At 39.9% G+C, this 17,076-nt stretch overlaps 3 protein-coding genes and 1 long non-coding RNA gene across 4 annotated transcripts; 2 read left to right on the forward strand and 2 right to left on the reverse strand.

Annotated features, from left to right (window-relative positions):
- Window positions 1–1,257: 1,257 nt before the first annotated feature.
- Window positions 1,258–3,330, forward strand: LOC137945229 (AAA-ATPase At3g28580-like). Its single transcript, XM_068791005.1, has one exon. The coding sequence runs from the start codon at window positions 1,538–1,540 to the stop codon at window positions 3,065–3,067; it is 1,530 nt and encodes a 509-aa protein (XP_068647106.1). The 5' UTR covers window positions 1,258–1,537; the 3' UTR covers window positions 3,068–3,330.
- A 347-nt stretch (window positions 3,331–3,677) lies between these two features.
- On the reverse strand, window positions 3,678–8,335 carry LOC137945231 (uncharacterized). Its single transcript, XR_011110971.1, has 3 exons — window positions 8,052–8,335; window positions 4,235–4,261; window positions 3,678–3,913 (listed from the first exon to the last, which is right to left on the reverse strand). It is a non-coding gene; the product is annotated as an uncharacterized lncRNA (long non-coding RNA).
- An 874-nt stretch (window positions 8,336–9,209) lies between these two features.
- On the forward strand, window positions 9,210–10,601 carry LOC137945230 (DNA damage-repair/toleration protein DRT102). Its single transcript, XM_068791006.1, has one exon. The coding sequence runs from the start codon at window positions 9,473–9,475 to the stop codon at window positions 10,373–10,375; it is 903 nt and encodes a 300-aa protein (XP_068647107.1). The 5' UTR covers window positions 9,210–9,472; the 3' UTR covers window positions 10,376–10,601.
- A 97-nt stretch (window positions 10,602–10,698) lies between these two features.
- Window positions 10,699–17,050, reverse strand: LOC137945227 (zeta-carotene desaturase, chloroplastic/chromoplastic). Its single transcript, XM_068791004.1, has 14 exons — window positions 16,550–17,050; window positions 15,471–15,595; window positions 14,996–15,130; window positions 14,786–14,858; window positions 14,605–14,678; window positions 14,283–14,387; window positions 13,920–14,164; window positions 13,752–13,839; window positions 13,502–13,544; window positions 13,249–13,405; window positions 12,296–12,424; window positions 11,652–11,724; window positions 11,137–11,301; window positions 10,699–11,015 (listed from the first exon to the last, which is right to left on the reverse strand). The coding sequence occupies exons 1-14, from the start codon at window positions 16,731–16,733 to the stop codon at window positions 10,848–10,850; spliced, it is 1,764 nt and encodes a 587-aa protein (XP_068647105.1). The 5' UTR covers window positions 16,734–17,050; the 3' UTR covers window positions 10,699–10,847.
- Window positions 17,051–17,076: the final 26 nt, after the last annotated feature.

Consider the following 17,076-nt stretch of genomic DNA (forward strand, 5'->3'; position numbering starts at 1 on the left):
TATGTATATAGATTAAACCCAATTTTATACAGGTATTATATACATAGATTATGCCTAATTTTAAGTAGAGGTTATGCCCAATTTTATACAAGTATTATATACATAGGTTATGCCCAATTTTATGTAGAGGTCATGCTCAATTTTATGTAAAATGTATAATAATTTTATATAATATTTATTTGATATGTATTTTTTAAAAAGTTTTAAATGTATGTTGAAACTCGAGCTCAGCTTGAACTCGATTAAAATTATTGGACTCGAGTTCGGTAACAATTTTAGGCTCGAGGCTGGGCTCGGTTCGAGCTCGACTTCAAAATATTTAAATCAAGTTTGGTTCAAACATAGACAGGTTCGAAGCTGGGCTCGGCTCTATGCCACCCCTAAATATAATACAAGTATGTGATGTAAAATAAGGAGTTTGACAGGAAACTCTTCAAAGTATGTATATTTTTGTGAACACAGGAGTAGAGTATGATAATATGGCGAGTTTCATAATGCTAAAATGATGTATGTAGAAGAAGAAGAAAAAACAAAATACTAGCGTGAGGTCGTATGTTCTATGAATTAGAATTTGGGCATGACAACGACAAGTCTCTTCATACGTCATACTGTCTTGTAGCTTTCTTCAATTATTATTGGTGGTACCTTTCGGAGAGCGGATAAAAATAAAAATGGGAAAGGTTATAGAAAAGAAAAGAGACTAATCACGACATCAAGAATTTAGTGTGAAAGAGTGACATTCCAACTTTTATATATATATATATATATATATATATATATATTTTTTTTTTTTTTTTTCTCAATCATTTTGTAATGGAGTTAATTTTCAATAAAAAATTACATTTTTATTTTCCAAAGTACAAACCCGGGAAATTAAAAAGAGTAATAATTCACATTAAGAGCTTCTAGATGCCATATTTTTAAATGAACGAATAGAATCTGTTTAAGTGTAAGGTAATAAGGTCAAAAGGATGAAGCAAGATAGATAGATAGATACATGAAGGACACCCCCCCCCCCCTGATCCATATCCCATCGAGCATAAGTGGCTCAGGCTTCCGAACGAACATGGCTACTGTTACTCTCCAAGTCTGGGACCCGGTAGCTCGTACCGTGGCTCCAAAAAGGCAGGCAGCCCTGTGCACCACTTGGTCACGCCTCTCGTCCGTCTTTTCTGTGTAAGTTGCACTGAACAAGATATCTTCTTCATTCATCTTCGTAGTTCGTAATTGTACGTCGCTTTCGTCCTACTCAACCTTTTCGGCCTTTCCCCTGGAAATGCCTTTCGGCTTCGTGCTTTTTTGGCTCCTTTTACTTCCTTTCCTGGAGCTTTCTTTCGATTCCCTTCCATCTTCTTATTCTTTTGTCCTCCGGTCTCGTCACCGATCACTACCAAAACCAATTGGACGGTTGTGAAATTTCTTTCTTCACTTCACTCCTCGGTTCAGCCTCTTCCGTCTTTGTTTCTGTTTTAAGCATAGAAAAACCGCGCTCCCTCTCTCTAAACAGCCTCCAGGAAGAAGGCTTACTGGTGATAAGATGAAGCCAACATCGACGATGATGGGTGGTCGTCAAATGATGAACTCCATGTCCTTGAGCGAGATGGGAATCATGGGTTCTACTCTTGCTGGCTACTTGTTCTGGTGGGGCTCTCTCTCCCAACTTACTTCCATGATCCCCATCAAGAGCTTCATCCGTCGCCTCAAATCCAGTCTTTACCCGGAAGTACACATTACAGTCCACGAGCAAAACGGCGATAAGTCTTTTTCTCGCAACGAGCTCTACTACGCCGTCGAGGCTTACCTCTCCGAAATCGCCTCTGGCAAGGCCAACAACCTCAAGGCTGGGATCTCCAACAACGGCCGCTGCATCACCGTCACCCTTGACAGCCGCGAGAAAATGGTCGACATCTTCGACGGCGTCGAGCTTCGGTGGATTCACCACTGCGAGAACGCTAATTCAAACGGAGGCGGGGGCTCGTCTGAATGCGGCCACTTCTTCGTCGGCGGAGGCGGTGGCGGTGCTGGTGGCGGCCGTGGTAGCGGCGGCGGTGGTAGAGGGGAGAAGCGCTACGTCCTCACTTGCCTCCGCCGAGATCGTCCCCTGGTGGTGGGTCGCTACCTGTCGCACGTGCTGGAGCGAGCCCGGGACGTCCAAGCCAGGTCACGGAAGCGGAAGCTCTACACGAACCGGCCCTACAGCGGCGCTGGGTGGAGCAGCGTCTTTTTCGACCATCCCGCCTCTTTCGAGACACTAGCCATGGAACCCCCGAAGAAGAAGAGGATCATGGACGATCTGCTGAAGTTCAGCAAAAGCAAGGACTACTACGCCAAGATCGGGAGGGCATGGAAGCGAGGGTACCTCCTCCATGGCCCTCCAGGTACCGGAAAATCTACCATGATAGCGGCCATCGCCAATTTCTTAGGCTACGACGTGTACGATCTGGAACTGACGGCAGTCGGAAGCAACACGGAACTCCGCGATCTGTTGGTTTCCACGACAAGCAAGGCCATTGTTGTCGTCGAAGACATCGACTGCTCCCTGGAGGTGACTGCTGCCAGAAACACTCCCAGCATTGCCCGTAACAGGAAGAGGTACAAAACTGCGCCTTCAAAACCGATCAACGGCATGAATCACCATTTCAGCGACAGCGGCAACGAGAGCCACGAGAGGAAAAATAAAACAAGTGCGGTGACACTGTCGGGGCTTCTGAACATCATTGATGGGCTATGGTCAGTCTGCGGCGGTGAGCGTTTGATTGTCTTCACTACCAATCACTTGGAGAAGCTGGACCCGGCCTTGATAAGAAAAGGACGAATGGACGTACACATCGAGATGTCCTACTGCACCTTCGGAGGGTTTAAGATTCTGGCCAACAATTATCTAGACATCGATCATCATCCACTGTTTGGCACGGTGGAAAGATTGCTGGAAGAGGTAAAAATATCCCCGGCCGACATCGCTGAGCAGCTAATGCCCAAGACGTTGGATTCCAATCCGGCTGACACAGCCACCACCTGCTTGAAGGATTTGATTCAGACCATGACAAAATTGAAAGAAGCCCTCTAGGCGAACAAGGCTAATTTATGTCACCCGTTATTCCTCCACTTCCTTGAGGAAATATGCTAAGTAAGACAACCTGGGATTCGCCATTATTATTCTTTTCCGTTTCAGCTATCTGAGAACCAGGGATGAGTATCAGTCACAAACTACGTTTCTTTCTTGTTTTTTTTTTTTTCTTCTTGCGCTTCAGACGCGTACACCAGCTGCCTTTGTAGGTTGATAGACACATATAGACTAGAAAGTCCGGTCCTTGCTCGTGGGCGCGTGATTCAGACCATTAATTAATTAAAAATTACTTCTCATCAAAACTATGCGCAACGCCACGAGAATGGTTCTCCAAAATTGAAAAAAGAACACGGGTATGTTCTTCTAGAGAATCTTTTGAATGTGTCATAGCGGTGAGCTCTGCTGTTTAGTCTTCGCCAACCGCCATTCTGCCCTCAAGATCAACTTCTCGTTAGTTGAGAGATTTAGTTAAGGAGATATGTGATCACTCTGATCACAATGTTCATGCCAGGATTACTCGTGTGTTCATCCTCGACCCAAAAGTAATATATTTCCCTTCACTTCCAACTGTACTCGAATATTTATTAGTCCTGCCAGAATTTCCCCGGTTTATTTCATGACTCCAAAGGAACAAGCAAGCCTGGCAATCTAAAATCCATGCACTTTCTTTAAGCTCCCTGATAAATCTGTCACTTGAAAGAGAAACAAATATTCAAGTTATGGCAACTCTATAATGGGTATCTACTCGCTATTACTCCCTAACATAGGGAGGTGATCGCTGCCAAGCTCCTTCTTCCCCTCCATCGGCCGTTTCTCCCTTGCTTATCTGTTCTACCTGCTATTTTCCTGTATTTCATTTTTGTAAGTAACATCAAATAGCTATTATACACAATCACAGACTCATACATGCATGTGTGTGTGTATCTGACGCCTTGAATATAATTTGAGGAAGGCTTTTGTAAGAAGCAAGATGGTAGTGCTGAAGCAGTAAAGTCGGGCTCACTGATAAAAACAGACAACTCCATAATTTTTGTTTATTTTGGTAATGCCTTCTGAAGTGCACAACCTCCCACTCCAATCCGGTACCTCTCCTCAAAAGGATAAACAAAACAAAAAAGAAGCTCAAAAAAGATAAAAAAGAGGAAAAAAGAAGTTCGAATTTGTTACCTGTCAGATCTTTGAGCAGATGCACACCTGAAAGAGATTCAACAGTCATATTCTCTTGGTTTTTAAAGAAAAAGATCCCCATAGGAATTAAACATGGCAGCACACCAGCCAAGCAGGTAATTCCTTAGCCAACCAGCTTGCTAAGCAGAGTGTCTCCTGCCAATTTCCACTTGTTGGGAGTTCTTTTCGTTTAACTCTGGGGCTATGCCCACTCATTGTGATTGCATGATATATTAGCAATAAAAATTCATTTAGCATTTCAAAAAAAAAAAAAAGGTGAAATCCTCATTTTATCACTCCAAACCTAATCCCACTGGATAATGTTTAGATTTTACAAATCTCTGTTTAGACATATTCCAGTCCTTTTGAAGTCAAAGACCAGTCAAAGTGTGAACTTGCTTAGTTTCTATTCAGACCTACGGTTTTTTAAATGAAAATTTGAAGGTATTTAGTTCTTTTCCATGCTTAAATCACATAAATACATGCATCTTTAATTAAAAAATTCCCCGAAAAGCTTCAGTATTTTGTTTAAACCAAAAGGATTGGCTGATATTCTATATCAAATTGCGAATGATAGACAAATTGCCATTATCTGCAGCTGCCTCAATGTTGCTATATGCAACATTAGATCTCAAAGACGTCAGCTCAGATAAATGTTTCCCCCCTAAGAATGGTACAAGACAGCTGCTTTCACAGATTTTAACTCAATGTCAAGAAAAAATATCATCCGGATGACACAAGTAATTTCAAAAATTTAAAACAAAAAATTATCAATTTTTGGAAGGGTGACTTTTATTTTTGTTGAAGAGAAAATATGAAAGACTCTTACATGACTCTCACAGTAAGAAGTCTCATATCTATAATTAATATGGTGGAGTCTTACAAAAGTCTCAGTTAGTCTTCTATTTATGTTGAGTTGTTTAATTATATTAAGACTTATCTTTTAGTGTTAGAGTTTGGGTATAATTGGGGCAAGGGTACTTTAATTTTAATTGGACTCTATTACTTTCCTCTATTATAATAGGGGCTCATGTACTTAGATCACAACAAATCAATGAAGTTTTTCTCTTTTCTAGAAATTCAATAATTTTTTATTACTATTAAAATGTGTGGAAGAATGACTTAATTGAGCTGCAATCAAGAACTCTATAGCTTCAAAATTAAATGCAATGTACATACAACATGTGGAATATCCTTGTGAGAAAAGAAGTAACAGTAGTTCCCCCATTAACTTGCACAGGGCCTTCATAACTGTTAGTAGGAATAATCCTGCAAAAGTTTAAAGTCTGAACAAATTCTACAATTATTAGTTGGGAATAACACCTAACTCTGGCTAACGATTGTAGGATGGACTTGGACCCAACTTTAATACAGTATCAAAGTCAGGGCTTCTATTCCACTAGGCCTAATTTATGCCCTTATTTTGTTTTCACATTTATGTAGTCCATGTTTCAGACCCACAAACTAATTGTTCAGGGCAACATGTGATGAGAGTGTTACTGGAAAATGCTACTGTTATTAGCTGGGAAAAAAATGCCTCCATACTACAGCAAGCCCTTTTAGGATAGACCTAGACCCAACTTTGATAATAACCTTTTTCCCTGACTGAAATTTATAATAATCATCGCTATCACAACCCCACACTAACTATGTTGTGTCAGCAACTTGATCCATCCTCCATTCAGCTCTACCACTCACTACAGTCAAATTACCCTTATTCGGGTCTTTTGAACCACTTCCAACCATTTAATGTTCAGTCTTCCTTCATTCTTACCAGTTCACTGTTCACCGATAGACAACTCCACAGTTAAATCATCTTCTTCAAATATTTCTTACCATCACAGTCCATTTTGTTTTCAGTTTCATCCATTTCTTACCCATCCACTGATTGACATCCCCAAGACCCTGAAACCATACAAAGGGTCATTAACAGAAGTTTCCCATGTCAATTGACGGACACTGGACAGTCATAGAAATATATTCCATGACAATGATTGAAATATTATCGATTAGATACTAGCAGCACTGTATATGCCATGTGAGAGCCACCAATTTTGACACATCAAAGCACTATGAATGATTTTTCCCTTTCAAAGGTAATAGAATGAATCTACGAGGGGATAAAACAGATAAAGATACAAAGGGAAAAAGTTAGAAGAGAGAAGAACTTCTGTCTTTTTATCTCATGTTGACTTAAGTGAATATAAATAGGGTGGTAAGGGTTGAACTCGACCATAGTTTTGCTGCCCCCTCTTTCCTGCCTCAACTCTATCTCTCTCATAATTTCTTCTCTTGACTCTCTCTCTCTCTCTCTCAAACTCTAAATCCTCTAACTTCACAGAATACTTTCAAGGAGTTCGTATTTTTTACCGCAAGCCTATTTTTGCAACCTCAGACAACTGCTTTGCAATCTTAACGTAAAGAAGAGAATCAATTTCATAAGAACTGATGAGAAGATCATTTTGAACAGTCTCAAATGGTTAGAAGAACCCCCACTAGTTCTACCAACCAAAAAGTGAAGGAGGATAAAATTTCCACACAAAGAAAAAAGATACTGAATTAACAGGCGTACATGCTCGACTCTGAAAAGCATTTCATCAAGAGTTTTAACGTTAGTACATTCTCAATCTTTTGTAACTGAAGAGAAAGACAGTAGAAGAAAGGCACAAGCAATTCCAAGTTGCACAAGTACATTTCTTTACCTGGGCTGCCCAACAACCATAGATTTAGGCTCTTCAACATAAAGAACTCGTGACAAATAGAATTTGAGATCCATCAGGCATCTCAAAAGGTATGAATATAGCAAAAACTTCACATATAAACATGAGTCTTCTTGCATGTTGATGTTAAGAGCTACCAAGCAAATTTTCCGTTGAGAAAGTTTAAATGAATGGAGTACAAAAAAAATTCTCAAGTGAAACAGAAGTCAGGTGGCCCACAGATGGAATAATTGGTTATGCAGGACTTCTATTCCACTTACAACTGAATTCGTGTATGGACAGGTCAACAATCAGAGATACTGCTGGCTAATAACACAATTAGTCTAATTTCTAGGTCTTGAATTGGAAGTCTAATATTCTCATTTTAAACCATAATGAGACCAGTTCAATAGTTGAAACAATCGAATAATAGAATTGTGGTTGTGAAAGTGTCATATATTAAACTACATGCCACTGATTCAATAGCTTGGATGACCCAACATTAAACTTTATTAATCTCAGCAATTCTCAGCCACAATAATAGTTGCAGTTGAGTCATCTATTATCATCACTGGGGGGAAAGGAAGCTCCAACATGATGCTGCAGATACATCTACAAGGAGATCAAAGATATTTGTAGAATTTCAATAGTTTCATGGCAGGACACCTTAACAGAAGCAAATAATATTCCTGATGCTCTGGCTAAGAAGGGTGAGCCTCGCCCATTTCTTGTAAACGGGATTTCCTTTCCCCAGGAATTACCATTTAGTTTGAAGGTCTCTCTCATACTGTACTGTTAGTCAACTTAATTTTTAGATCTTCAAAGAGGCAATTATCCGCACAAATACCTGAAATAAATTTCCCAGCATTAACATATCTCTTGAACATATCATCCACCTTTAACAACCATAAAAAAAAACAACTTAAAAAAATTTCTTTATGGATCATTGCAGTGACTCCAATAATGTCCTAAGCATAAAACTAGGAAATAGAGCGAGACAACAGAGAGGCAAATGGTACTTTTCATTTTAGGTGAGATTAGTTGTCAGAATTGGTCTCAAATTGGTGGCATTCTTCAATTGGTGAGGCAAAAAGATTAAAGATGAACTTTAACAGTACCTGTAACAAAATAGGAGCGATGATAGTCTGACTTGAGAATCCATATAACATCGCCAAATTCCACTAACTGAGGGTTCATCGCGAAGTGAATAAACTCTAATGGGAAGTAGTATAAACTTGTCACTCATGGATGACATGAAAGGATGAGCAGTAGCCAAAACGGTTTCTCGAGATTCAGTGCGATGGGGAAAAGTGAAAACAATTCCAGGGCAAATAAATTGATGGTTGCGACGAACACGTATATTCACGAGGGAAAGCAAGACGGATTTCTGCTGACTCTGCGATTCGAGAAAAATGGGAAGAATTTGATATACCAAATTAATTATTGCCCATTCACAAGTAGACAGTTAAATAAATGAATCATGAAACACCCAATATCAATTATCCCTGTCTTTCAAGGTCTGAACTTATAATTCATAGCTTCCCTATGTTTATTGAGTAGACAGACCCTCCAGTCTTAATGCCCCTCCCATATCAAAGACCGAAGTAAATTATGTATTTCAACTATTCCTTTATTTGGCCAAGTCAATGGCATAAATGTTAAACAGATGAAATAGGATAAGTTTTTTATTATTTTAATTATCTATTATTTTTCCAGTCATATACCTATTTACTAGAGAAAAAGTATTTTTTTATTTATTTTTACAACTAACAAAATATTAATAGTATAATACAAAACCCCATAAAATTTGGGAGTAAATATTTTCAGAATATTATTTTTAAATAATTACTAAAGTTTTAAAAGTAAATTTTAAATCTTAAAATTTTATAAATATAAAAAACCCACTTGTAAACCCTAACTTTTTGAAAATGGTAGAAAGTGTCCTCCTAATCTCCTAGTAAAGGGTTTGGCCCTCCCATTCATTATTCAGCCGCCGGATAGGAAGGAATAATATCTTTCCTTCTTTTTAAAAGTTTCCCACATGAGAGGAGGGAAGTGAACCCTTTTTTTTATATTTTATAATTCTTTTTTTAAAATAAATATTTGAAAAATAATTCTCTATCTTAATCATTTATGAGACTTCTTAATAACATTTATTAATTTTCCTTAAATTAAAATTAATAAACCACCTTTTAAGAATATCCAATTGTATATATTTCTTTATTGGGTTCTTTAATTGATTGCTATTTAACCAAAAAGGGACTAGGAAAATTGCTTCGGTGGCTTCTTGTGCGCAACCCTAGGACACGATTCCTTCGAATACTACATTTTTAACTGGAGGAGAAATCAATGTCCCAGTCTTAGTCGATGGGTCCAGGCCTCGCAAACCACCAGGACTGTGTTGTCTAGAAGACTCGAATCGCGGCAGCAGCTTGCTGGCCGCAGCATTTAATATCTCGTATCAACATGTCAGCAATCTCTGCATCGTTTGCCCTCAATAGCAGCAATCAGCAAAGACACTCCTCTGCAACTCGAAGCTATGGCCGAGAACAACACCCGCCCCCTCAAAATCATCGCCGGAGCAGACTCCTTCGGCTGTGCACTGAAAGATGCGCTCATCGACCATCTCCGCTCCCTCTCGATCGACGTCGAAGACATCGGCACCGACAAGTACTACTCAGTCGGTGAAGAGATCGGCCGCCGCGTCTCCCTCGCTGCCTCTCAGACCGAGGGCCCGGAGGTTCGCGGTCTACTAGCCTGCGGTACCGGCGTCGGCGTTTCCATCTTCGCCAACAAATTCCCCGGCGTGTATGCCTCCACCTGCGAGTCCATCGAGGAGGCCGCCAACACCCGCTCCATCAACAACTGCAATGTTCTCGCCGTCGGTGGTATGAAGACGCCACGCGAGACTGGCATCGAGATCCTTAATACCTGGCTCGACACCTCATTCAAAGCCCCTTGCCCTGCCTCCGAAGGAGCCCCATGGCCGGCCGACCTCTCCGAGTTCTTTGACAAATCCCTCCAAGAGATGGCCCAAATCCCTAACAAAACGCAGTTCGGCACCTGCGCCATCTGCTGCCTGAGCAAGAATAGGGAGTTTACGCCGGTGGAGATCATGCCCGGTGGATCCATGAAGATCGTCAGAGAGAGCCCGACGTCGGCGATTGTCAAGTTTAAAGCGGGGAGTGTCGAGCCAGCTCACCACCACACCTTCGGGCACGACTTGATCGTCTTGAAGGGGAAGAAAAAGGTTTGGAATTTGACCAAGAAGGACAGCTACGATTTGACGGAGGGGGATTTTCTTTTCACGCCGGCGGGCGATGTGCACCGTGTGAAGTACTTTGAGGACACGGAGTTCTTTATAAGATGGGATGGGCACTGGGACATTTTCCTGGACGAGGATTTAGAAGGTGCTAAGGCTGCAATTGAGAAAGAGATATGAGCAGAGTGGTTCACGACATGCTTTTGGTCTATTTTCTTACTCCACTGCTTGGTTGTTCAAATAGTTTGGATGAGTTGTGGTATAGGGTTTGGGTTTAGTGTGGTGTTGCCACTTGAGTCATCCTTTCCCAGTCGTGTCTGTTTTTTGAGCTTATAGCTGCTCATGTTCTGTTAGTACAAGCAGCAATCTGTGATAAAGAAGTACCGAAGTGCTGTAATTGCATCTAGTTCAACTTGTACCTATTTTGTCGCTGTCGTCGACCACGATTGCTCTGTAATACTTGTGGTATACTACCCGAGAAAACAGTAGGAGCAAACCAGTGAGGCGTGCTTGGAACCACCTTAGGAGGATATGAAACTGACCAAGTTCTTCCTTTGGGATCGATTATAAAAGCATGGCCAATTTACATTTTACATACGGCAGAGACGGAGCCTTTTAATGGATTGAAACCTCAATTTTGCACCCAAATGAATCATACAAAACTTAACTCATCTGCTGTATTGGTATCATTGGTGACACCTTGAGCTTCTCTTTCGGCAAGCATCTTACGGAGAGCAGCTAACTCGTTTCCTGCATCAAGGATGTAGGCTGCAGCTTGCCTGCCTGAGAGAGTCGCTCCTTCCATGCTATCAATGTAGTCCTGAATACAAGAAAGCTCCGGACATTAAATTCCCTCTTTTGAATGGCGGTTGATAGTGAACATAAGACAAACAAAAAAAAATCAAATTCAAAAAACGAAAAAGAAGAAACACATCAATCACCTGTTTTGTATAAGAACCTGCAAGAAAGAAATTTTTCACAGGTGTCCTTTGATCCGGTCGAAAGGGGTCTTTCCCAGGTCCCTCCCGGTATAGCGATTGTCCAATTTTGACTACAGAAGACCAGAGCACTTCAAGACCTTGAGCAGACGGGAACAAATCCACAACCTGATAAAAGACAACCATAGGCAACAATGTAAGTAGCATTTAGAGAAACGATTCTCCGATTTTGGGAATAATAAATTGGCTGTGTTAAGTCAACGAGATGCCTCTTCTCAGGGTTACATAAAGAGTTTCAGCCTCTCAGAAAGAAAGCACTTCAAAGAATTAGTTATAGTATAGATAGGATAAGTAGCACCAATTCGTCCATGAGGTAAATCTGGTCATTCTTGCACCAATTCCTCTATGGGTAGCAGGTTATGCCTCCGCTTATATGCTTTCTGTATATGCCTAAAGATGCTCATATGCACTAAAGGAAAACCAAACTGGAGATGATAGTAAACTTGGCTGATATCAACCTGCTTCTGAACTCTGTTTATGATTTCATCATTTGGCAGAGGCATGTAAGGATCTCCAGGGGTAAGCACAGCCCTGTAACATGCATAAAGTGGTTTAGATACATAAAAGGTGGGGTAGCATCAAAATAATCTGTCTTGTGGTATATAATCAAAATAATCTGTCTAGTGGGGTGTTGCCCAAAGTCTGTCAAAGCTAAAAAAAAAATGACAGTTCTCCACCCAACCTGAGGCTTGGCAAGTAAGAATCTTCTGGAGTATATGAATAAGAAGATCAAATTCAAAAAACCCATAAGAACCCAAGTAGCCGTCTTGTGGCTACATGCACTTATACTTCTGGCCATACCAATATCACTATGGTGAATATTAAATGTCAAAAATAATAGATACATAAAAGTGCAGAGGTTAAAAAAAAAAAAGACATCCATGCTCAGTGCTTGGGCCAGAAATAGGTAAATTTACATGGGTCCACAAAGTATGCTAATTTTTGCGGCAGTAAACTATAAAAGCTTTAGTTGCAATCTCAAGTACAAAGCCGTAAGGATAATTCAACATATTGAACCTTCATCCTGTGACATTTAAGCAATGAAACAGCATCTACAAATTTATGTAGTCTTAAAGTTACGTGTTGAAATAAAAGTACTTACTGGATAAGAGACCCTTGCCCTTCAATGTAATAATCTTCTGGAGAAGCCAGTGCTAGGTCAGCAAAGCAGGAAAAATCTGCATCTGGAGTGTAAAGAAGATTGTCCAAACCAATGGCATGCCTCAGTTGTCTAGGAAACACAAAACAGAAAGCATATAAGAAAAGGATATCACAATCAAGAACCTTACAGCCTTTATCTAGTCACTAAAAACATATTACACAATTATAGGATGCAATGGTTCAAGACAGCATCGAAGAGACTGGATTATTATGAACAGGATCTGTTTGTTACTGCCCAAACATCCAATAGGGCGCTGACATGTTGACATCTCATGTGGAGGTAACAACCCCTTTTTCTTACTGCTCCAGATTTAACAGTGAAGCAGCAATTAGTGTTGCTTCAAAGCAAAGCTTGAGACTCGAGCAACACTTGAGCTAATCACTGCTTGAAACTCGCCATTTAAATCCATGAAGGAAGCGAAAAAAGGGGGCGGTGATATGCACCCCACATGGGCTGTTGATGTGTTGGCCCCCTACAGATGTTCGCATAGCTGGGAAAACAGGGCCCTGTCCGTAGCTGATCTGAGCTCCCCTTTGGGACTTATGATTCATCACCAAAAATAATTTAGAAATACAACACTTTAACCTAAGTGAATCACCTTGATTTTTCCATATCTTGCAATTTTCTCACCCAAATGATGCGCCTAAGTGAATCACCTTTGGGACTTATGATTCATCACCAAAAATAATTTAGAAATACAACACTTTAACCTAAGTGAATCACCTTGATTTTTCCATATCCTGCAATTTTCTCACCCAAATGATGCGCCCAAGTTGGATGGTAAAAACGGGTTCTCCAACCAATTTATAAATATTGTCAAAACAAATTGGGTTTTCTTTATTCATCAGTGAATATCATTTAGAAATAAAGCACTTTAATCTTATGTGAGTTACCTTGATTTTTCCAGATCCTGCAGTTCTGTCACCCAACCATCGTATCTAAGTTGGACAGTAACAACAGGCACACCGACCAATTTATAAATATTGTCAAAAAAATCCCTTGTCCTCCATTCCTGCGGAAGCAATCTTTTTATTCCAGGCACATCACAGGCTGCCACAAGAAAATTCCAATTTATGGTCAAATATTAAGGTCACCAATGAATAAAGCACAACTGCACCAGAGAAAGAGAAAATCTCATCCAGAAACCTGCAACATAGACATCAGCTTGGACAATCTTCTTGTTTGTGGCCTGAATCATGTTTATGAACATTCTTTGGTTCAGTAAAAGAAACTCTTTATGAATGAAATAATAGTGAAAGCGATTAAATAAATAAATAATTAATTATTGAGTACTAAAAATATCCATAGTCACAATTCCTTGATAAACAAGGAAGACATATCGAACCGTTATGGAGATTCTAAAAGGAAATTCTGAGATAAAGGACTGATTTTTAACCTTGGACATGGCAATGCCAGTAACATATGTCTCTCCAGTGGCAGATTTGTCATAGAGAATTTCTCTGCAGCCCCATCTTAGGTGAAACCTGAAAGTTTTACCAAATTTAACAATGACATGAAAGAAAAAGAAGTATTCCCGATTAGTAATCCATATCCGTTCCAATACCTGCCACCTCTGTCTGTGATATACTTTTGGATTGGGCCACTCAAATAGACATCAGGAGAACCCTTAAGCATGCGCAAGAGGGAAGCCTCGGTCTTGGTAGCAAATAAAGCAAATATAGTGAGCATGCAACGAGCACTTATGTTATCACAGTCGATGAATCCAAGGGCATAAGCAACAGGATCCCACATTCTCTCGATACTAGCACGTGTACCTCCCAAGGACATGAACCACTCAGAGAAGCTAACCTGGAAGGGGAATAGAGGAAAAGTTTTAGGGATGTCCAACTATGCTGAATAAGTTTCTCAGGAGAGAGAGAAAGAGAGAGTGAGATATAATAAATTTTCGTTTGTAAACTAAACATACACCATCCAAGTCCCGAATGTCCCTCAAAGCACCATCTGGATCAATAAGTGCTTTAACAACTGGGCTCAGTGCAAGAGCCATTGCATTTCGTATCTTATCATAGGTCTGTAGAAAAAAACCATGCACCAAAACAATGTCAGTATTCCTTTTCAAAATAAAAATAAAAATGTCAGTATTCATCTGAATATCAAATAAAACAGAGGGAGGTTGGTCAAAACAGGGAAACTTCTAATGGTAGAATGACATCTCTCACTAAGAAGCCAAGGGAACACCACAACCTAAACACGCGCTACATAGAAACCTTACAATAAGCAAAACTAACCTTGAGCTGATTGGTGGAAAGAAAAGCATTTATCCCATGCAAGGGTGCCCCAATGGGAAACCGAAAGTCAAGCTCTGGAAACAAAGAGAAAGTTACTTGAGTAGGAAATTGATAAGAAAAAAAAAGCAAAAAAAACATTAAAGCACTTATCCACAACATCAAAAATCAACACCACACATACCCCCAATTTGGCCATCTTTGTTTACAAAAGTGTGAGTGTGATCCTTCACAAGTAAATTTTCATCAGCACCAACCTGAATCAGGATCCAGTAAAAAAAACAAAAATCAGAAAGCATAAACTATGACAAGACTCCATGCACATTGGGTATGAAATTCAGTCCACATGATAAAGACCACACCATTTACTTTTTCACGGGTACAAGGATGTCACCTTCTTCATCAGGCGGAAAAGATTGCAGTAGCAACCAAAGAAAACATGCAATCCCATTTCAATGTGGTTCCCACGCTTGTCCACAAAAGAGCCCACTTTACCACCTATGAAAGACCTTGACTCATAGATATCAACCTGAAGAGTATTAAAAGCAGATTATAATGACATTTGCTACCATTCCCTAAAGCCTTCTTTATGCCTTCTTTATGCCTTCTCAAATTCGCCTGATTATTTCATGCGTTAATCATATAAATTATATGAGCATGAACAATGAAAGTAGAAAGCAGAGAAATGAATTTTGACAAATGCGGAAAGGTCTAGAAAAGCCTACATATTTAATATATACATATATATAATTTTTTATGATAGAATATATATCTCTAATCAATGGATACAAAGATTAATGACCAAGACTATCATTACAATACAACAAAAAAAAAAAAAGGCACAGAAAATGATTGCAAATGAATTGGACCTCATGTCCTTGATCAAGAAGCTCCACTGCTGTTGACATTCCAGCAAGCCCAGCTCCAATTATAGCTACTTTGAGCTTAGGTCCTTTATAAACCTCAGGTTCTGGCGGAAACAGTCCTTTTGGAGCTGCCAAATAAAGTATTTGATAGCATCAGTATGACATCATACTATAAGAGAATGTCATGGAAAATGAATCAGGCCAATAACTACCAGCTGTAAGGATGGCAATATTTGATAAAATCCATGAGAGGAGCACTGGGCTTTTTTCTTTTATTTTTTGACAATAGAAGTGTCAATGTCAGAAATCAACTGATAACTAACAACTCTAGGTAGGGCTCATGCATAAAGAAAGTGGATGAACAAGAGAAAGAAAACAGGAATTTCGACAATATCTGTATTCCTTGGTGATGTTAATAGTAAAGTGAAAAAAGTGAGGTCGCTCAGACTTTTAGAAAGACTGAAGGTTGTCAATTACAACATCATGCCAGTTAAACTTTCTCTAGAGAAAGCAAAATCCCTACCCAACCATGTGGTAATTCAATTTCTCAGTCACCAGGTGACCTGAATTCCATTCGTGTAGTAGTTTTGCTCCAGCTTTCGAAGTGAACTGACAGGGTTTTAGCAGATTCTCTAGATTAAAGCAACCACATTGGGCACTTGCCTATGCACCAAGAGGACCTTAATTTATAGCAAAAAGTTTTTGAGCAATCCGGTACCATTCGAAGAGTAAATACTGATCTAACCGCCTGTTATCTTCTTCCTCTTCCTCTAATTCTCCCGGAAAGAAAAACCTTGTTAGATCCGAGATCCGACCCCCCCAAAAAAAAAACTTAAATGCAGGAAGGCTCCATTTCGAGTTCCGATTTTCAATTTTGTTACAAATTATGATATTTTAAATTCTAATCACGTATAACCTCATTACAGTAGTTCTAGAGTTAGAAACAAAAAACTGTTCACGGCGAGTCACATAGTCATGCAAATCTCCCAAATTCCCTATTTATATGACAACCAAAAATTCTCGCCACAACCTGTAAACCCCACTTACAAACGCTAACAACATATCTAGAACTCATCACTTACCATTTATCCTCATGTTCGAGACTTTCTCATCGAGCGAGGATCGAGCATCGAATCTGTGTGGCTTCAGATGAACCTTGACGTCCTGGAAAACGACCGTGCGGCGGATAGAACATCCGAAAACCTCACTGCAGAAGCCGCTACGCACTGTTAGCGAAGTAGCAGGAAGGCAAGTGGAAGAAGCCATAATAGTCCTCAACACCACCGCAGCTGAATGTGGAGGTTCTCCTTTAACAATGGCCAAACCAAAAAGAGGAATTAGAGGAGTGCGGAGGAAAAAATCGCATCTTCAGTTGAAAGATGCTGCCACGGTGAATTTTGTCAGGGTCCTCCACCTGAGATTCCACTAGAGTGTTATAAAATTCAACGAGTGTTCTCTGTTGAAGAGTACAGCAATGCCCACTACCATCAACGGTGAAGAAAGGATTTAACAACTTTATCCAGTTTATTTGTATTTTTTAAGTTTCTTCTGAAGAAGAAACAGACAGCTTTCCCCGCAAGGGGATGATGGCCTTTGCCTCTTTGGATGT

Source organism: Aristolochia californica, unplaced genomic scaffold (genome assembly GCF_029961685.1).
Source record: "Aristolochia californica isolate CCGP_79_NKW_82.1479 unplaced genomic scaffold, dmAriCali1.0.hap1 SCAF_12, whole genome shotgun sequence".
NCBI lineage: Eukaryota > Viridiplantae > Streptophyta > Magnoliopsida > Piperales > Aristolochiaceae > Aristolochia > Aristolochia californica.

Coding starts and splice junctions, on each gene's coding strand:
- LOC137945229 (XM_068791005.1), top strand. CDS start 1,538: ATGAAGCCAACATCGACGATGATGGGTGGTCGTCAAATGATGAACTCC.
- LOC137945230 (XM_068791006.1), top strand. CDS start 9,473: ATGGCCGAGAACAACACCCGCCCCCTCAAAATCATCGCCGGAGCAGAC.
- LOC137945227 (XM_068791004.1), bottom strand. CDS start 16,733: ATGGCTTCTTCCACTTGCCTTCCTGCTACTTCGCTAACAGTGCGTAGC. Junction 14,859..14,995: donor TTTTCCGCCTGATGAAGAAG/GTGACATCCTTG, acceptor ATCCTGATTCAG/GTTGGTGCTGATGAAAATTT. Junction 11,302..11,651: donor TAAACAGAGTTCAGAAGCAG/GTTGATATCAGC, acceptor GTCTTTTATCAG/GTTGTGGATTTGTTCCCGTC.